The 21,248-nt window shown below is 51.3% G+C and overlaps 1 protein-coding gene across 1 annotated transcript; it reads left to right on the top strand.

Moving 5' to 3' along the window:
- Positions 1–639: 639 nt before the first annotated feature.
- On the top strand, positions 640–20,667 carry LRRC75B (leucine rich repeat containing 75B). Its single transcript, XM_018916307.3, has 4 exons — positions 640–917; positions 5,394–5,522; positions 8,438–8,550; positions 19,008–20,667. Exons 1-4 carry the CDS (start codon positions 660–662, stop codon positions 19,528–19,530), a joined length of 1,023 nt encoding a protein of 340 aa, XP_018771852.3. The 5' UTR covers positions 640–659; the 3' UTR covers positions 19,531–20,667.
- The last annotated feature ends 581 nt before the right edge of the window (positions 20,668–21,248 follow it).

The raw sequence follows: 21,248 nt of genomic DNA on the forward strand, positions 1-21,248 counted from the left end.
TGTCTGAGGAAAAGCATGTGCTAAACTTGCTGTGCACTGCTGGAGGAGGGAAGAATGCATACAAGGAAAACAGTTCTACCCACAGCAGGTGAGGAACGGTGCCAGCATCGTACTATCAGTTGCAGATGACGGGTGGTGGGCAAAATTCCTGCCACTTTCTAGATTAGTAAAACACCTCCTCTGGGTCCAACAGCAGACTGATAGAAAACACAGCCCACAGAAGCAGTCCCTGCAGATGGTGTGTTTTGAACTACTATTAATCTAGACAACCTTTTGCGATGTTCAAAGAGTTTGTCCAGGAATAAAATAGCTCCCCAAAACGCCTGGATGGAAGGAGCAGCCTCGGCAGCATCCGCGTCTCTCTTTGTCCTCCCCACCGAGCATCTCCCGGCACAACAAGCCCGGGAGGAGGAGGCGCCTGGGGCGCAGGGGCAGCGGGGCTGCCCGGCCGCCGGGGAGGCGGGTGCAGAGCACGGAGCCGCGCAGCGCCGCTGCCCCGGGGCGTCGCTCCTGCGGGAGCGTCGGGAGCTCCGGGAGCCGGGGCGGGGCCGGCCGGGCGGGGCAGCCGGGACCCCCCGCCTTCCCCGGCACCTCCCCCGGCCCGCAGCCCGGAGCCCGCCGGGTCCGGAGCGCGGCGGCGGCGCGGCCGGAGCGCGGCCATGGGCTCCCGGCTGAGCCGGCAGAGCAGCCTGGAGGAGGAGAGCGGCGAGGAGCCCTGCTCCGGCAGGCTGGAGAGCGGCCGGGGCGACTTCCACTTCTCCTCGCTGCTCCTGCACCCGCAGAAGCTGCCCGGGGTGCTGCGGAAAGCCTCGCCCGCGCCCTACGTGCGGCGGGTGGGGTGGCTGCGGGAGATCCAGGCCACCATCCGGGAGCACAAGCGGGAGCACGCCGTGCACATCCTCCGGCTGCTCAGGAAGGTACCTGCGGCGGGATGCGGGCCGGGCGGGGCAGGGCAGGGCAGGGCAGGGACAAAGGGCCGTGCGGGGCCGGGGGCTGCAGCCCCCGCCCGGAGCTCTGGCGCAGGAGCCGCGGTGCGGAGCCCCCTCCCCGGCTGCGCAGCCCTCCTCCTCCTCGGGGGGCTCTTTGTGCTGCCTTCCCCCGCTCGGTGCCCTCCGTGCCAGGCGACGCCAGCCACCTCCCGACCCCCAGGCTGGGCGAGGGGCGCCTGGCCCGACTGCCGGGGGCAGAGAGAGGGGCTGGGAGGGAGCTGCGAGGGGGACTGTGCTGCACGCAGGAGAAGGGGGTCCGGGCTTGGGCTGTGCTCACCCACACCCCTCCATGGCAGCCCGCGGGTTTGATCAGCATTGATGCCCCTCCAGAAAAAAGCCACTGCCCCCCCACTGCCACCACATCCCATTATGGCCACTCAGCCAGCCTGGCTGAGATATGTCTGGGAAATCCCAAAATGGCTTTGGAGGGCACCTCTGGGACAGTCGAGGCTGAGAGGAGAGGTAAAGGGGTCAGTGTATCAGTGGGAGCATGTTTCAGTCTGCTGCCATTCAGGAACAGAAAAGGCAGACAGTGTGGTGCCAAACTGATGCTGAGGACAGAGCCCTGCTGCTGGAACAGAGCCATCTCCTCCATCACTCACTGCTACCATCCCTTTGCAGCCAAACTCAGCTCCCCAAACCACAGGCAACTCTGACTGATAGCACGGGGGACAAAGCCCACCTCTGATGGGGACATCAAACACCATCAGTTTGTAGCTTGTCATGTTGCTTCATTAGATAATGATCATCTAACTTCATCTTGGGAATGTACATTATCTCTTGCCTTGGTAGCAAGTGGCCTTTGGGTGTGAGTGCAGTGGAGCAGGGACTGGCTCACTGGATGCTTGCTCACCCACACCACCAGCTGCAGGGAGCTGCATGGACAGCTCTGTCTGCTCTGCATGCCCAGGGTTTTACAACACACCTGACAGTGGTGCTCACTGCCCTGGGCTACCAGGAAGTTACACACCCACAGGTGAGAATGCACAGGACCAAAAATTACCTCTCTGATTCTCCTGTCCACTACTTTACCATTCACTTTAAGATTGTTACCAGCACCACACTCTTTTTGCCACATGTGTAGACAGATAAACTCACAGCAGAGAACCTCTGTGTGTGCACCACTATGGCAAAGGTTGAATAAGATTTCTAAGGCAGTTTTGGGAAGGCATTATTGCAAGAAGCTTGTGAAGAAAGAGAGGCAACAACTCACTTCATAGATGTGGCAATGTAACATGAACAGACTTTACTAGGGTATGCCAGAGGCCAGGACTACAGAATGTCATTTTCTGTAGTGCTCAGCACCTCTCCTGGAGACTGAAGCACTGAAACCTTCCACAGACCCTGGAGGTCTCCAGAAGGTCCATTTGTGAACAGGCAGGGTTTGAGTGCTAAGGCACAGGGCCATATGGGATGGAGGGTCATTTCTAAGCTCCTTTCAGGATCAGTTAAACACTTAGCTTCCCCACATCTGCACTTGAGAATTACCATGTCATGGACGTTCATGTTTTGCCTGCTGCCTTGCCAGTTCCCCATGTTATTCCTGGTCACCAGTTCTGCCTGGCCATGTTGAAACAGTGACTGTCTGCCCATCTGCTCACAACAGAACAGTGGGACATGCATCCTGTAATCACAACATCTTCAGCCAAGCAAGATGGGAACCCATGCAGCAACACCCCAAAGCCTCTGGTTCATTGAGCACTCAGAGGTTTCAGAAACTGAGAGTTTACACCACCAACATGTACCACACTCCAGCTGTCACCCAGGCTGGGGTCGTGTAATCACCACCAGTCCTCCTGACATGTCCAATGCCAGCTTCAGATCAGCCTTTCTTTCTAACTTGGAGATTTTCCTCACTCCAGATCTGCGTTCACCCCTCAGCTTGGTCTCCTTACCTCGGCAGTGTCGCGCACTCGGGAGTCACGGCTTAGTGTGTCCCAGGTGAGGGTCTGTTTGTTACCTGGAAAAGAGAGAGACCTTGTTCACTCCAGTGGAGAGGGAGGATATTAACACCACAGCTCATCACTGTGCCTTGGGCCAGGGTGCCTGGGAAGGCAGAGAAATGGTGGGACTGGAATTGCAGCCGGCTCAGGTGAGCAGAGGACATGGGATCCCCTGTGTGCCTCCTGCTGCCCCCAGCACACCCCGCCTTGCCCAGCCCTGCAGGTGTACCCTGCTGATGGATCTGACAGTGCTTTTTCACCTCTGGGCTGCAGACTGTCCCTAGGATGTTCAGAGTGTGATAATGGAAAGCAAGCAAGGCAGGCAGAAGCAGATCCACTAACAGAGATGTGAGATCCCAGCATTTCAGAGGACTGCATGGAGAGCAGCTGCAAACCATAGGTGCACGTGTGCTTTGTACATGAACACTTGGGCAGCTCCACTGCACATCATCTACCCCAGAAATGCCACCAGCAGAAGCCAGATCAGCTTTCCTGCTGATCTAGGTGGGCATCACTCAGCTGAAGCCCAGGGAGACATTAGACTTAGACCAGCAAAAAGTCTGCTGTAATCTGTTTTCCCTGTGCTGAGATGATGGCAAAGTGTCATTTTTAAGGCAACAGCACTAAGCTAACTGAACTGGCAAGAGTTATAATATTCTGCTGTCTGCAGCCACCTTTTAGGTGGCACAAAATTTTCCAAGAAATGAGAGAGAGAGGGAGGGAGAGAGGGAAATAAATAAGATGAGCTGAAAAATGCCTCTGGGCTAAGAATTTATGGAATATCAATGTGAAGTGAACATTTACAGCTACATTACTTACAAAACCCTTGCAGGCAGGATTTATAAGGGGAATGCAGATTCATCTTAATGGTATAGTTCCAACTGGGGGAGTTTAATTACTGCTCTGACATCCACTGCTGCATGCCCAGCCATGCCATCCTCACAGCAGCTTTCTTCATCTGTGCACATTACACTTGGTGTGGGAGGCTCCATTTCCCTGAAGCCTTTTGGTAAGGGAGACACTGGCATGATGCCTTGGTAGGCTCCTGGCCCATATCCAGCTGTGGCTGTCTGTCCTTCAGGACTGATCCACTGCTTGGGTTCCTTGCCTGCTTATGGTTGTCATTTGTGTACAGAGTGATGGGGCTGTAAAATATTTAATTTATTCTCCCTTCCTGTGTCTCTAGCCAGGGTCTCTTTGGGATTGTGTTTTCTGCTCAGTCCAGCCTATCCAGAGCAGGATGCAGCACTGGCTTTGATTGGTGCTTGGAGTTCAGATCCCAAACCTCTGCCAGCTATGGCTCTGTCCCTGTTGGTGATGTATGTGCATACATCCAGCTTTTCCCCCCCTTTCACTCCTTTTTTTTTTTTAGCTCCCAGTCACTGGGTGGTGCCTGAAGCACACACTCAGTAGAGCAGTGTGAACATATGGGGCACCCATTTGCTTATTCATTTCTCCTGTCAGCTGCATACAGAATGGGGAAAGGCTTCTTTCCTCCCTTAGCTGAGCCCTCCTTATCAACTGATTCAAACCCAGCACTACCCCTACTAGAGAGTTTTTCCTCTTCTACATCTCTACTCCTGGGGTATTTTTTTCATATGTGAATATGTGATCTCTCTTTCCCACATTTTAGAAACATTTTGTTTGTTTTTCACAGCTCTGTGGTACCTTCTTATTACAACAACTGTGTCAGTATATTAGCTCTTTGCTTTCATCTTAGCAAAAAACAGCTTAGTTCTTTGCAGTTTTATCCATCTGGCTCCAGGAAGGTTTTTGTTCCCAAAGATGCTGAGGTTTCCTCCAAAGGTGCCCCATCCCTTGGTCCACACAGATCAGTTGCATGGACCACAGATGTTCCCCTACCTCACACTGTGGAAGATGGAAGAGGAGCTCCTCTGACTGTGGTGTAAAACCACCTCTAAATTTACCATTGCACCCCATCCTGAGAAATTCTCAGCACAGCTAAGCTCACACAGGTGGGCAGGACTTCTGCTCAGCCACCACCACCAGGGCATATGGCAGCATCTGAATACCTGAGAAAGGTCTGATTCTTCCAGAAAAGCTGAGATTGGGGAAGCAGCTTTAGAGGCAGCCTTCCTGCTTGGCTCCTTCTGCAGATTCACACATAGAGCTGACAAAACTGTGCTTCTCTGAAGTTAATTCTCTCCAGGCTCCAGCCAGCCTGGAAATGATAGAATTCTCACCTTCCTGTGGTAGGTGGAAATAAGGTGGACTAGCTCAAATTAACACTGCATCTCATTCAGCTCTCTGGCTGCCTGCACCCCCCAGCACAGTAATGCTGGGTCAGACACTGACCCTAAAGCTGCTTCACCTCTGCTGGATCATTTCCTGGGCTGGGCATCCAGCTGGCACCACAGCAGATTTGCTTTCTGCTTTCAGAATTTCCCATGGATATAGCTCTGAGGAAGCCTGTGTGCCTGACTGTCTGTTTTTGTTTTAGGACCTAGGACTGGAAGGAACATTTCTCAATGAAGTGCTCTACAAAAATGCAACTTTCCTCAACTTGGTGGATCCCATCTCCCATGACCTGCTGATGAGCCTTGCCAGAGATCTGCAGTGTCCCAAAAAGGTGAATTCTCCCTCAGCTCAGTGAGTGCTTTGTGGCACAGCACTGATGCACAGAGCCCTCCTGGGGCAGCTGGTGCTGCAGTCAATCCTCCAGAGCCAGGCAGTGGCAGCATCTGGATTGTGGGGCATGTTTCTGTAGGATTCAGTTAAAACTACCTCAGAACATGAATGCAGCTGAAGGAGGGGATGGCTATGTGCACAGATATTAGGAAATAACTTTTTGTGCTCATAGTGAACTTAGTGACAGGGCAGAGAACCTTAATCACTGGTGTCACTGGGATTCAAAGCAATTTAGATTAGAGCAAAGCAATCAGAGCTCATGGGAGGCTCGTGGAGCTGCAGAGGTGAGCTGAGATCTCTGCAGGAAAACCACCTCTCTCTTCCTGGGCCCTCTGCCATATGTCACTACCTCAACCCAGCATTATTTCTCCCCATAAACTCTCAGAGTTCCCCAGAGAGAATGGTGCTGCAGGAATATATTGCCACTGGGGGTTCAGGAAGTAAATGTGTTGTGTGCACAGTATCCCTGCATGCTCCAGCACTTTCCTTCAGAGGATGAGGAGAGCAGAGACACAAAGGCAGGGCTGAGAACAGACAAACATCACAGATGTCCCAGTCCCACTGCAACAACCAGCAGGTATTTCTGTTACCCTTTGCCACCACAGACACTTGGATTTGCAGTGTACCCATTTGCTCATTAGGCTTGGCAAGTGTCATGTTTGCTTTATAAGGAGAGGAATAGAGTGAATTTCTTTATTCAAAGAGAGCTATTAAGTACACACAGCTCAGAGCAAGCAGCAGTGCCCCAGGGAATACACCAAATGCCTGGTGTAGATTAGTGGCATTTCTAACCTTGTTCTGCCATCTCCTGAGGCTCACTGATAACAATTAACCAGTCATGTCTCAATAGACAAACCACATTTAGCCAAAGTTTAATCATCATTATTAGGCTGCAGCACGGCCTGGAAAAAAAAATCCCTTTCCAAGAGTAATGTATTACACAATTCATGTAAGCACTTGAAGGAAGGGCTGGGTTGTAGCAGTGGTATCTCTTGAACCACACTTCACCTGACCTCATCTCCAGCTGTTCTGCCAGACCTTCTGCAAGCCCCTGCTGTGCTGTGCCCCTCAGGGCAGGCAGCAGGAGGGGATCTTGCTCTAATCCATGTGTTTGGCAGATAACACATTACCATTTTTATTCACCTGCTTATCCTCCACTCTAGTTTCATGCCTTATGAATGCACTGACACACGTACCATTACATCAGAAATTGTTTTCCCCATTCCTAAGGAAGATGTTGGGCACCTGAGTTGCCCTTCAAAGCCAGCAGAGGATTAATTATTTAATTAAATTCTTGTAGAAATTCAGTACCTAGAGGACAAGTACCCTTCCCAGAACAATGCCAGACCACGTGCCCTCTCCAGCCCTAGCTGAACATCTGGTGGGTGTAACTGCATTACAGGCAGGCAGGCTGAGTGCAATTCCCAGTCTGTCAGTGGAAATCAAATCAGAGAGGACACAGGAAAGAGCAGGAGGGTAACTCTCAGCTGGCAGCCAACGATGGCTGGCAGGGCTTTGTGCCAGCTGCTGTACTGGAGCCTGCAGTGCACGTGCAGCCACTTGGAGAGGTTTGCTGTTGGAGGTGACAGCAGAGTGCCAGCTGCATCCCTGCAGGAGTCCAGAGCATGGCACCTAAGCCAAAGGCATGGGCCAGTCCCTACGGGGTTCCTAGGGAAGCTGGGATGGGGATCAGGGGATGCCCAGCTGAACAGAAGGCTGGGATCCCTCTCCCCTTGGCACAGGAGAGCTGCCACATGCTGGCAGTGCATCCCTGGGGAGTTCAGCTGGTTCAGGGACTGCTGAGCAAAGTCACAGAGCAGCTGTTGGCCCCCAGTGCAGCACTTTACCTGCTCACAGTAAGGAATAAATCAGTGCATTCCCTGACAGCTTTACTGGGTGTTCACCTATCAAATCCCTAAATGCACATGTGGCACCGTGGCTGGAGGGCTGAGGGGTGGGAATGCAGGTGTCTGTCAGCAATTGGGAAATACAATAGAGAAGGCAGAAGTCCCAGCCTTCAGCAGCTGCCATTTGCCATTCTGCTTCAGCAGAGGAAGAGGTTCTGTTCCAAGTCATGGCACTAAAGAACATGTGCAAAAATAACCCAGGAAGGCAGCAACCATGTGGGTGCCTTCTTTTCCTGAGGAGTTAGTGCAGGGGTGGGAGGGAACTGCTGGCATTGCAAGCTCCCAAACTCCAACCTCCTGCAGCAGAGTGGACTGCAAGGAAGTAAGATGGACTGTGGGGAAGTAGCCAAAGTTCCCTGTCCTGACATTTCCCAGCTAGAGCACAGGAGGTTGTGGAGTCAGTGTGTTACTGCAGGAGGAGCAAGAAGCACCTTGGGGATGGACAAGGGTGCCAGTTACTGACCTTTCCACATCAGATAGTGCAGAGACAGAGTTTGGGGAAGCACAGCAGCAAAGTAATTAGTAGAAATTTAGCACTGTCCTGTAACACAGGGAGTTGGCAGTGCAGGGGTCCCTGTACAGAGCATTGTCAGTCACCCCTGCCTCAGCCCTAGAAAATGATCCCCTCTTCTGAGTTTCATTTCTTCCTGGGTAGGCTGGGAAATTGTAGCCCTGCTCTGGGCAGGAACATGCTGGCTGGGCTGGGGCTCTTCCTGGCAGTGCAGAACTCCTCCTGCTCCTCCTCCACCCCAGGAGAAGCTGGCATGTGGCAGAGCCATCTCAGGCCTTCTCACCATTCCTCTTTCATTCTCTCTTCTCTTCATCTGCTCCCTTACATACATGACCCTGCTCCACTGCCATCTTTATTCCTTTCCCATCTTCCCTGCCCTCCTCCTTTTCTCATGTTCTGCTGTGGTGCAGGCAGTCTGAGTTGTCCCTTTGCTTTCAGGAGTATGACCCCTGGAAATCCTCAGACAGGATCTGCAGGCAGCTGATTTACCACCTCACCCCGCACTCGAAATGGCACCGGCACGGCATGCCCCGCAGGAAGTCCCAAGTGTGGTAAGAGCCCAGCAGGGATTGTGGGCATGGGCACAGAGGGGGATCTGCCTGGGCAACCCATCCCAGCCTGCCACCACTGCCCTCCTCAGAGAGAGGCAGGACTGAAAACAGTGCACAGCAGCTTCCAAAACCCAGCCCCAGCAGGCCTCTCTTTGTTTTGCCATTTGCTCCTTCCAGTGTGGTGTGAAGTTCCTCACCCTCTCTGAAGTGCACTGGAATCAATCCCCCCTGAGTGCACAGCACAGACACCCCCTCCTGCAGGGTGTTTGGCCCCAGGAGCATGGCCAGGGCTGCCAGCCTTCAAAACTCCCATGTGCCAAAGGGGGCTGTTCCCAGCTCTGCATCACACCTTGTCCTAGTTTAAAGCTTCCCTGACAGTGGGAAAAGTCCCATTACAGGGCACTGCCACCAGCTGATCACCCCCTTCAGCAGGAACCACTCTGGGGAGGCTGGCAGAGAGGTGACCATCCCTCTTACCTCCCACTTCTCTGCCAGCACCTGGAGAGGGCCCTGGGATGGTGCAGATGCACAGAGAACCCAGCTCAGAGCACGTTGGTCACTGACAGCTGCTGGATGGCAGCTGCTTTTCACTACTAGAAGTGTACTTGGACACCCACACTTGTTCCCTCCTTGATACTTGCTGGTTTTTCTGCCCAGATAAAGAGCAGTCCCCATGTCTTTTAAATCCACTCCTCCTCTTGTCATTTTCTTGGAGCAAACCCTGTTCCTGTGACACAGATCACCACTGCTGAAGAAAAGACAGAGAAGTGACTAAGAAAAGAGCTCATGTCTGCCCCATTAGATTCACTGGAATAAATGCAGGATAGAATAAAAAGAAGTGCAAAATCAGCAGCACTCTGAGAATGGCCTTGGGCTTTTATGATGCTTTTGGTCTTTGATGTGTGTGCCAGCAACTTAAAACCCCCCATGAGAATTGACATTTCCATCATACCTTCCATTCTGACTCAGAGGCAGATTCCCAGTGCATCTTAAGGAATAAAATCCCTAATGCCATGATTTCCAGGCCATCTGCCTCTTGCACCTGTAGCCCCACTTTGCCAGAAGCTGAGCACCCCAGCAGCCCACAGGGCAGGACTGTTTGTGCTGCTTTGCAGGTGCAGCCACAGCTCAGAACAAGACTGAGCTTTCAGAGCTGAGCGAGTCCTTTTCCAAACTCACTCAATGACATTTTCCCTGTAGGATCCTGCAAAATACTGGAGATGCAGGATATAGATGGCAGTTCTGACCTCATCCCTGTCCCCTCCCAATTTTAATGAGAAGAAGTTCAGGACTCCAAACTCCTGAATTCTTCTCCAGCTGGACTTGAGGATGAAGGGTCAAACTGGAAGTGTGCCCTGTGACTGCACAGCCTGGGGACAGCAGAGGACTGCAAAGTGCTGCAAACCCATCACTTAGTAGCAACAGAGAGGAGGTTTGTGGCCAGAGGAAGAGCTCTGAGTCCAGTGAGCACCCCACACAGAGGGGTCAGGCCCCAGGTATTGGCCAGGTACAGAGCATGAGCAGGGAGAGGGCAGCAAGGCAATGTGCAATAGGTCTAAATGGGCTGCCCTGCCTGGCTACCACACCCAGTTACAACGTGTTACATAAGGCACAAATTAATTTTGATGAAATATTTAACAGCAGAGCTTTTTCTTTCAAGTGTGGAGATGAAATGATTTGCAGTTTGCAGCAAAAGACGCCTGCAGAGTTGGCATCTGAGGCCGCTGCAAGAAAATGGGTGTTGCCAGTAGCAGGAAGGCAAGAAATAGCTGCTTCATTTGGAGATACCAAGGCATGAGTTTGTTTAGGCAGGCTGTTTTTACATGATCCAAATTCTGCACTTCCCTCTGTCTGCTAGTGGGAGTATTTTACTACAGTGTCTGTCTCAAACCCTGTGCCCTTGGCTTGCACCCTTCTTGCTCCTTAGGTCCTGCAAAGAGCATGGCTGTAGCAGCAATATTTTGAAGGAATTTCTAAAATCTAGGGGGGGTTAAGGACAGCAGGGAGGAATCTGTGCATGGAGACCACATTCAGAAACCAAATTCTCCTCTTGCTTTTGCAGCCTCCTGGGCTTTGGCATCTGGCTTTCACAGAGCCTGAGGAGCATTTCTCTGAAATGCAATTTCTACTTTCTGCAGCACGTTAGATGGGTCCAGGAGATAATTAGCAAGCCCAGCCATACAGAGAGCTTGGAGCATCTGCCAGGTTTTAATTACATTTGGGCTGTTATGGAGATGTGGTGCTGCAGCACCGGAGTCAGATCACGAACCAGGTGTGTGTCCCCACTGCCAAAGCAGTGGGTCACAAACAAACTAACAGCAGTTCCATCCCCAGCTACTCTCAGTGGGACCCACATCCAGCAGGTACACACCTGAGCCACCCTTGGGCTGCTAAAGCAAAAGGGATAAGAGACATTTCTTCAAGCACTGCTGTTTCAGCCCATACAGAAAGCTCCTTGTGGGTCCATGGAGTCAATGCAGCAGCAGCTGGAGGGAGCAGGAGACATCCAGCCCAGGCTCTGTCTGGTTTCTGTGCTTGACTAAACTGCTGAAGGTGAAGCTGGGAGGCAACTTGCCCTCTGCATCCATGCCTGTGGGCTCCCTGGAGTGGCTGTATGCCTTGTACAAGAAGGGTTGCAGTCCCCAGCTGTGCAGTCACCCAGAGGGACTATTTCAGCTGCCCTGGTGATACTCAGGCTGGTTTGCCACACTGAAAAATGGGGGCTCCTTTCCTGCAAAATCCTGTCTCAGGTGTGCAGCCAACAGCCTGCACCCCACTGGCTCTGCCCTAACCAAACTAGGAAGATAAGCTCTTGCAGATTTACTCTGGGAGTTTTGAAATTGAAGGCTCAAAAGCTGGAGGATAAGATTTCTGCAGCTTTTTTTTTTTTTTTTTTTTTTTTTTTTGCAGCAGGGACTAGCATAACTACTACACAATTTTCAGTCCTTTATATCCTAGAGGGAATTTAGTTTTAGCACCATTTTACAGTTGTATAGATCACTCCCACTTAACGAGCAGAATACATCCTGGAGTGTTGTATAACTCCAGCTTCACTTCTCATTAAATTGATGTTTAGTGTGTAAAGAGTAATGGATTAAGAAATGCTCCCTTATACAGACACAGACCTTTTAGGCTATCAGTGCCACTTCTGTGGCATTTTGACAGATGCAAAACTTTTAGATGTTATTAATTCTTGTTTTCAGAATTCCTGGGGCCTCTTGCCATGATTAATTCAAGAAAACTGACACCATCTGCTGCCAGAACAGGGTGGGACCCAGAGGGTGTATTATTTTTTGAGGGCCAGACACACTGGGCTGCAGTTAAGAGCAGAGAGGGAGAAGGGTATCAGGTGAAGACTGCCTTTGTCTGGAGAGCTGGATCACAGTCTGGTACTGTGATTAGGAAGCTCTGGATTACCACTGAACTGTCTTGGCAAGGCAGCATCAGGGAATCTTAATGTATCTTCCACTTGCATCATCCCCAGAGCTGGCTCCTTCAGTGTAACTCCTTCCTTTCCTGAGTGCAAAGGATCAAACCTGACTCCACAAAGCAGGTTTATAAAGCAGACACAGCTTTATAATTGTGACAAAAACCCTCCAGATTTTTCACACAGTGGTTCTGGAAGAGCAAGGGCAGTTGTTGAGTATGCAGTTAACCCCCACACCACAGTATATGGCCTTTCCTTTTCACAGATCTCACCACAGCTTTACTTTGCTCATCTGAGTGAATTTCATCATGGCTAATCCAGATCCCTTCTGGGTTTATTGCTCCCTTTCTGTTATTGATGTGCATTGGCCAGACATTGCAGCATTAGATGCATTTTTAAAATGCAGTGAAAGCACTTGTGTCTAGAGGACTTCAAGTAAACAGCTCTAAAGGGCTTCACATCTTTTTTTTTTCCTTGAAAACATCATTCAGCACTGAGGCTGACAGTTCTGGCAGATGAGATCCCAGCCTTCACATGGCATGAGGAGAATATTAACTACAGCTTTGTGTCACCCTTATGCAACAGGGTAAACAGGCCCCATCATTCCTGCTCTAGTGAGAGGAAGCCAAGTCAGTTAACTAAAGCCACATGGTGAGCATCATCTGGGAGTGCAGGAGCTGCCCCACACGCTGTGTCCAAGGAGCTGCTGCTCACAGAGATGTCAGATGGACAGACGTGAGCTGTGGATGGAGGCAGGAATTGTGCCCTCATCTTACAGTGCAGAGCATCCCAAACACTAGCCCTGAGGAGGGTTCCCAGCAGCATCAGAGCCCATGCATTTGGAAAGGCTGTTGGAGGTGGCAGAAAGGGTCACCCAGCAGCTTGACACTGCCCTGCCAGAGTCAGGAGTAAAAAGGCAAAGAGAAGCAGGACACTTCTGTGGAGAGACAGTGAGTGAAATGACAGAGGCTGGGTGGAAGGGGGAGTTAAAGCAATCAGCAGAGACCTTGTGAGACCTTTGTGACTCTGACCCAGCTGAAGGTCTGGCAAGGACATGGGTCACTACATGATATTTACAGCAAGGAGGCATTCCCTGCTTTGCTAGGAGAGGCCTAAATAATGAAAGGAAACAACCTGAGGCCTTGGACAGATCAAGTGGCAGCAGGAGGAGGGCCAAGGGTTCACAGGTTCCTTGAACACACCTTCAAGGACAAAGTGACAGCAGAGGCAGGGAAAGAGAGGCACTCAGCTGCATCAACAACTACAGCTTTCCATGTCCCACCCCAGCTGCAGAGGGAGGGAGACAGCAGAAAGGCTGCCTCTGTCTCCTCTCCACAGCTGGTCAAAAGAGCTTGGGCACAAGGATGGAGATGTGACTAAGGGACTTCTCAAGGAAGTGACCTGTTTGTGCATTGCCTCCATCCTCCCAGCAGGGCCAGGCCCAGCCTTGGATCAGCTGGGGCTGGGTTGGTCTAGGTCAGTACTTTTGAGGCTTCTCTTTCCTTTTCCATGTTGCATTAGAGGCAGCTAAAGCCAACCCTGCACAGCAGCCCCCTGTGCCACTGGGGAAGCAAAGCAAGCAGATTATGCTAAGCAGGCAATTAAAAAGCTCAGAATCCATCCCCTAAATCACTGCTCAAAGCAGGGATGGCATCCAGACATGCCTGAGGTTCTGTGCAAGAAAGAGCAGCTGAGAGATACCTGACTCATGGCTAATTAGCCACTGCTGGCAGTGCCTGTTAATGACAGAGGGGATATCCACTAATGGGAATTTCTGGCATCAGCAAAGTTTTATATTTGGAGACAAATTTAATGTAAAAATAAAAGACAGAGGAGTAGAAAGCTGGTAGTTCTCCAGAGAAATAGGCATGAAGTGGTGAGCACCCCTCATTAGCAAAATTCTATCTCTTACTGTCTCTTCCCAGCCTTTCTCCATAGCATGGAGACAAGGAAATGAGCTGAGACTCCAGGAACTTCAACATTCTTGGGCTGAACAAGCTCCCTCAAACCCCACAAAGCTAACAAGAGGCCAGAGACCACTGTGACTGCTACAAGTCCCAACAGGAGCCATTACAGCCCTTTGGTGCTGCTACCAAAGAATTTAGCTGATGAGCAAGAAATGGATGGGATTCAGTGCTAATAAAAAAAGCAAACATGCTGAGCCTGCAGCTTCATGGACTCAAAGAAGGACCTGGAAGATGTCCTGAGGGTTAATTCTCTTGGGACAGGTCCTGGAGACAAACAACCAGTAATTAATTTCAGATCTCCCAATGGTCCCATTTCAAGACTCAGCTATTATAAGCTCTATTTGCTTATAATAGCTGAGTTCCCAGGAGGCTGGAACACTGGCTGGGTGTTGGTGGAAAGAGGAAGATTTTTATCCCAAAATAAAGCCTGGGGAGGCACAAGATGGTTTCACCTCTTTCCCAGCCCACATTTCTCACTGAGAGGATATTTTTTTCCAGACACCCACAGGTCTCTCAGGCCCCTGCTCTGTCTGGACTGATCCAGGGTAGATCTCCCATAGCCAGGCTCAAAGTGCAGCCTAGGGACTGCTGGTAACGCCTGCTCAAGAGTAGAGTTGGCACCCAGGGAAGGGATAGGGGGCAGTGAGGCTGGGAGGAAGACTGCCTCCTTGTCCATGGGAGAAAGGCCAGACCCCAGGAAGGGAGTTGGGAACAATACAAAGTAAAACCTTTCACATGAGAAGCAAGGAGATGTACCTCAAAGAGCTCCCATCCCTCAGCAGGGGTGAACAAGGGTTGCAAACAGGGTGCTGATCCTTTATAAACAGGACTCTGGGCCAGCACCCTTCCTCACTGGATGCTGCATCCCCAGGCAGGCACGAGGGGCTGGGATGCTGATTGCCCTTGTTTCTTGCTCAAAGTTTCCAAGAATTTCTCACTTGCAAGCCATTTCTCCAGCATTTGAGGGAGTGAGGGGTTGTTTCCTCTCCAGGCTTGCTGCAGATAATACAAACAGTCTGCTGCCCTTCATCCAGGGTCCAGATCCTTGTTAGATGCAACTCCTCACAATTACAGATGTGCCCTGAGCCCCAGTTGCAGAAGCAGTGGGTTCATCCAGCCCTCTGCAGCCTCTGTCCAGAGTCCCACGGGCAGCAAGAGCCACGTTGCTCAGTAGCTGTTGTATCTCACACAAAAGCAAAAAAGCCTTCTGCAGCTGAAGCAATCTTAAAGCCTGTTTCAAGTGCAGAGATTAGGGGATAATACATGACCCATTTCCCTGGAAATAAACCTAGTATTTTCTCAGCTGCTGCACAAGTGACTGAGAGCTTGGTGCCCTGTGTATCATGCCCCTCTCCCCCCAAGAAATGGAGCTTAACAGACCTCCAAAAAAATACCAAGTGTCAGATAATTCAGAGTCAAGCATCTACCCACATCTCCTTGACCCATTTCTGACTGCAGACCCATTTTCCTCTAAAGCAGTAGAGAGGGTGGGTAGCTATTCTATGCCTTGCCCTGGAGATGGGGTTTAGTTGTGCTTCTTGGAGCAGCCCAGAAACACCAGGGAGGTGAGGAGGAGGCTGCCAGGGTTCACAGCATGCTGGGGTGTTGCATCTCATGCTTCAGCACTTACCAGAGAGCTGAGGGCCTGGCTGCAGCATAGGGCTGTGTCCACCAGGATGAGGCTCCTACAAACACATCCCTACAAGAGGCATTTTTATAGGCAAGAGAACAGCTTAAACACAGGAGGGAGCCCCCAGTCCTGAGACAGGAGGCCCAGAGTCACCCTGGCAGGTACAGCAATGAGGGCAAAAGGAAGCAGCAAAAAACACAGGAAAGGAAAGAAAAACAAGCCAGCAAAGAAGGGAGGGCGGGCTCTGGCACAGGACAGGAGGGTTTAAGTACATTCAGCCGGGAGCAGTCCAGTCTGGAGAATCAATTATGGGAAGATAATTTGTCTGCTTGATTAAAGCCTCCTTGGGGTATTGGCTCGGTGCTGGGAGAGCAGCAGAAGGTACCTGTTGTGGTGAGAGCACGGTCTGTGACTTACGACTGCAGTCTCCACACGGCAGTCACAGGAGGGCAGGGCAGGGGAGGCTCAGCGAGCAGAGACAGACGAGCACATTGCTTTTGTCTCTCAGACATTTCCCTTCAGTCATCACTGTCTGCGCTCAGAGCCAAGTCGCTCCAGAGGGGACCCCAAGAGCCTTTCAAAGTTGTCCCCTTTTAAGAAAGCTGCTGCTGCAGACACGACAGGAAAATCGGCACCTGGATGCCGAGGGCCGGCAGCGGAGCGGTGCCGGCTCAGACGTGCCCTCCAGTGGTCCCCACTCCAGCCTGGTTCCCATCCCCACTCCAAACCAGGCTCGTGCCCCAGAGCTTCACAAAAAGGGAGGTCTGAGGAGGCTTTGCACAGACAGACACAAGGCTTAGGGCTGGGGAATGTGCCCCCGTGCTCGTGTCTCCTTTCTGGGTCCCCCACCCAGCCAGGATCTGCCGTGTTTTGACAGCACTGGGGAGGAGAATTTCCAGGAGGCACAGGCTGTGTTTGTACAAAACAGGCACTGAAGCAGTTACAGGCTTGTTTCTCTGCTTGTTTATCCTCTATTCCCCACACTCCCAAGAAAGCCTTATTCTAAACCCCTACAGGCCAGAGAAGGCTGCTGGATGTCTTGTACCAGCCCCTTGTGGATACAGGGGACAGTTACCTGTGCACTCAGGTTCACACTCCATTTCATTTCTCTCTGTTTCACTTGATCCACTGATCCATGAATGCACACCAGCACTGTGCATTGGATGCTCTGTTCTGCTAGAACAAGTACTCCAGATCAAACACAAACCTAGCCATGATTAAAAGGATAACTCTTACTGTGCTAGGGGAAACCTGAGATGTTTCCAGCTTCGAGGCTGGTCCCTGATAAATTTCATACAAGATGAACCCTCTTGTGGTAGACTGTGCTACACCACTGCCAGTGACTGGTGACAAACTATACCAAAACACACACGTTGTTTTTCAAGAGAGTTGAAGAAATACAGCTCCCAGAAGCCTGGGCTGATCTCAAGCATGTCTTGGATTAGCAGGAAAAGGGAGACTTGCTTAGTGCCACCCAGACCACAGCATGCACAGTTCACAGCTGCTGCTGCAGCAGGTAGAAGAACTGCACTGCTACTACAAGCAATGTGGTGGATTAATTAATTCTTCACAGTCCCACCTCTGGGCCCAGATAGTGGAGGGATGTCAAGTGCCATCTTCAGGGCCCTTTGGAGACCTCCCTTGTGTGCTCAGACCGATTATAATTCCCCAGCACATCAGTCCTTGTCATTTGACAGGACAGACAAGCACTGCTCCCCTTCCCCTCTACACTGAGGTGTAGTGTGGGTCATCTGATGTGTAAATATTTAGTAAGTAATACATTTTACTTACAGTACTTCAGGTCTGAATGGAAGTTAATTCATCCCAATGCATGCTTGCAGATGTGGTTTCAGCCTTGCACAGTGAATTCCCATGGGAAATGCAAGGACACATAGAAGTAGCCTGAGGAAAGTACTGGTAAACCCAGGGCAGGAATTTGTGGGCTTAAGAATTGACAGGGCAGGCCATGAGATCTTTCTGGCTCATGCTCCTACAAGAAGTGCATCTGCAGGTTTGTGCCAGTGCTGAATGTGTCTGCAAAGGGCTGTGGCCTGCACTGCTGCACATTAACTGACTTACCCCAACACATGCTTATAGGGGATTATTAAAGGCTGAAATTTCTAGGATGCCATGAACTGCATATGTTAAGCAAAGCTGCAGAGGCAGTGCCACATCCTCTGCACAGCTCCAGCAGAGCCTGGCAATACTGAGGCTTGGAGGGACATTCTCACCTGCCACGGGAGCTCCTGCGGTGCTGTAGCCTCCTCCGAGGAAATTGCATGTCCCCATGTCCCCATTGCTTTCAGGGACTGGCTGTGCCACAGGTGTGCAGGACACTACAGAGAGCCAGATAGGAAGAGTGGGGACCTTGGAAGTGGTGGTTATTGCTTAACCCACCCTGATCCTCCCAAACTCAATAAGGCACTTACAAGACCCCCTGAGCACATGACTAGAGGGGTTCCTACTGTGTCCTTAAGGCAAGATGTGTCTGAAAGAGCAGCAAGATTAACTCAGTTTACAGTAAGGGATTAGGTTCTCCTATGTTATACCAACACACATTTCTACTCAGTTTTGCAACGCATCCCCAGCAGCTCCTGTAGCCCCACAGTTCCCACGTCTCACAGCACTCTTACAAACCCACAGTCCATCATTGAGCTCCACAGCCCATTCCCTTTGCATACCCAGCAGCCCCACGACACAACTTTCCTTCCTCCTCACTCCCTTGGCCAGGCAGACAATTAAAGAAATGGCTGAAGCCATCTCTTAGCACCCTTGTGCCCTCCCCGCCTCCTCACGGCTGCAGCAGATCCCAGATGATCTGCTGACCACAGAGACCCAAATAGGCAGCCACTGGTGCTGCTTACTGACTAAGTGCTGCTTGTGAAGGCTTTTAAAGGGACACGCAGTAAATCCATTCCTGGAGTGCATTTTGCCCATCTATTGTTTTCCTGATGAAACATCTGTTTCTCAGGCATTTAACACGGCTCTCCTCTGCAGCACAGACCTTGGCATTCACCTGGAGAGGCGGCTCACAAACAGCCCCCACACGGAGCAAACCAGCGCTTTTGGAAAGTTTGCTTGCCTTGGTTATTTTTGCTTTCTATGCACGAGCGCCTGTATGGGCACATACAGACACATCTGCTAGTGGGAGACGCTTTAGCAACCTGTGTTGAGCCAGTTCTGGCAAAGTTTATGTGTAAGTGCTGAAAATACACAGCAAAGCCCCAGAACAGTCTGCCCTGAGGTATGGTGCAAATGCTTGTTTCCCCAGTGAGCTCTATTAACCCTTTCCTTAACGTTCTAGCCCATGTTGTTAATGAGTTCTCCCTGTCCCAAATGCTCTCTCACTCGGCTGAGATGGATGGCAGTGCTCCCCTTAATGACGCTCAAACCTCACTGATCTCTCTCCATGTCTCCCCTTCTCCACCACCAGCCTGAAGACCAGCCTGCAGAAGAAGGTGAGCCAGGACTCCATGGATTTGTCAGGCATCCCCCTGACCATGCGGGATGTCCACCGCATGGCCTACTACCTGCAGAACAACGGCGACCGCCTGACCTCGGTGGACCTGAGCTTCACGGAGCTCAACGACGACATGGTGCGCCTGCTGCTGCCCTTCCTCTGGGCGCTCCCCAAACTCACCCACCTGTCCCTCAACGGCAACCGGCTGACGCGGGCCACCATGAAGGAGCTGACTGACACCATGAAGGACATGAACAAGTTCCCTTGCCTGGCCTGGGTTGACCTCGGCAACAACGTGGACGTCTCCTCCATGCCACAGCCGCTGCTGGTGGGCCTGCGCAAGCGCCTCAGCCAGCAGACCACGCTGCCGACCATCTATGAGGCGCTTGACTGCGACTCTGAGATCGCCGGCGGGCACGAGGGCAGCCAGCCAGGGGATGAAGCAGCCGGAAGCGCCCCGCCACGTGCTCTTTCTCAGCAGGGCTGCGAGAGGTGACTGAACAACGGGCCGGCGCTGGCACGCTGAAGCAACCCCAAGGAGAATTTTGAGTACAAACATCAAGCAGAGGGCCAGCTTGACCGGCTTCCCTTGGCTCTTTTCTCTTGCCTTCCCTGACATCTTCCCCCCCACCTGCTGTTTGACAAAAGCCTGTCGTCCCCCCACGACGTGTTCCGCTCCCTCCCCTCGCTGCCAAACCCATTGCCCACATTCCAGAGAGGAACCGGTGACTTACAGTGAACCTGGTCCCCAGGCAGGGTCTCACTGGAAGACGGGAAAAGACCTGTCGGAGTCAAGAATATCCTCCAGCAGCCATTGGGTTGAGGGAAAGGGGTTGGGGGGAACCTAAAACAGAAACAGGCTTGCAGTTTACTTCCTTTCTTCCTTTTCCTATGCACCTTGGAAACCTTGGGACCTGCAGCCTCGAGTGTGAAAGGAGGTACCCCAAGAGCCTAGTGCTGTGGAGCTTAGTGGAAGGGCTCAGAGGCCAGAGCTGGAGCCCGGCAGTGTGTCTCCCTCTTGTGTCTGGCTCCTTTTGTTTTGTTTTTTTCCTATTGTGTGTTTTGTATGAACGTCTGAACAAAGGGACCTGGTCAGAGACCATTGGATCACATAGGCTGGGGCGGACACATGGCTTGGAACTGCAGCATCAGGATATTTGCTGTGTGACCGGGGTGAGAGGGAGGGGAAGGAGGCATGTGTTGGTGGGAGCATGGGGGATGGGATGAGTTGGGATGGGATTGGGAGGAGGGGGGAGGAGAGGGAATGGGAACGGTCTTGTGGATTAGTAGGATTGGTTTCAAAAACTGTGCTTTTGTACTAAAATTACAAGTTCCAAGGTACTACAATTGCAAGTTCCAAGTGAAATTGAGGAACAGCTGACAGCTGAGCACCTAGCTGTGGCACTAGAGGAGCGAGCAGTGAATGTGCCAGAGGCAGGCGCTCCCCAGTCGGAAGCGCAGAGCTTTGGCTCCTCGTGGCACACTGCACACCTCCTGATACAGCCACGACGTGAGCAGCTGCATCACCATTTCCAATGCTGTCCAGGAACCAAGCCACTGAGGCAGAATTTCCAGTGTTTTCCACATTGCTCATGCTCTATGTAAACATAATAAAGAGTTCTCTTGGACACGAGCGTGAAGCACTTCAGAGTTTGAGTATCTGGGTTCAGAGGTGTTGGAAAATGGCCCAGAGCCCTCTTGCAGTGCCTGAGGGACAGGATCAGGTGCCATTCACACTGGGCAGTGTGGTTCATTCCTTCAAGGAAAGAGAAACAGGGGTGTTCATTTGAGGTAGGCTGCCATCCTTTGTGTTGCAAGGGGCTGGTAGAAGTAAACTGATGAGATTCAGCTGATAAGTCAAGTCCTCTCAATTATCTGTCTCCCCACAGGAATTCAGACTTGGATGAGTTTTTGAAAGAGTTAAAAGTTTTAAAAATGAAACATATTAAAAAAAACACCTTAAAAATCCTCACCCTTCTAAATTAACAATGGTAACTTTGCCTTCCTCTGCTGATTGTCTCTGTGAGTCTCAGAGCAACACATATAAGACATTGGAAGAAGTAAATTGGTGATATTTTTCAAGTGATCAAGTGTGAGGACACTGGAAGGCATTGGTGTCTCTGATCAACCACCAAAAGCCCCCAAAGATAAAACCAGTTCCCTGAGGAAGAAAGGTGGGATTAGACACTGTGCTGAGCATTACAGTCTGACACT

The sequence above is a fragment of the Serinus canaria genome, chromosome 15 (assembly GCF_022539315.1).
Source record: "Serinus canaria isolate serCan28SL12 chromosome 15, serCan2020, whole genome shotgun sequence".
Lineage (NCBI taxonomy): Eukaryota > Metazoa > Chordata > Aves > Passeriformes > Fringillidae > Serinus > Serinus canaria.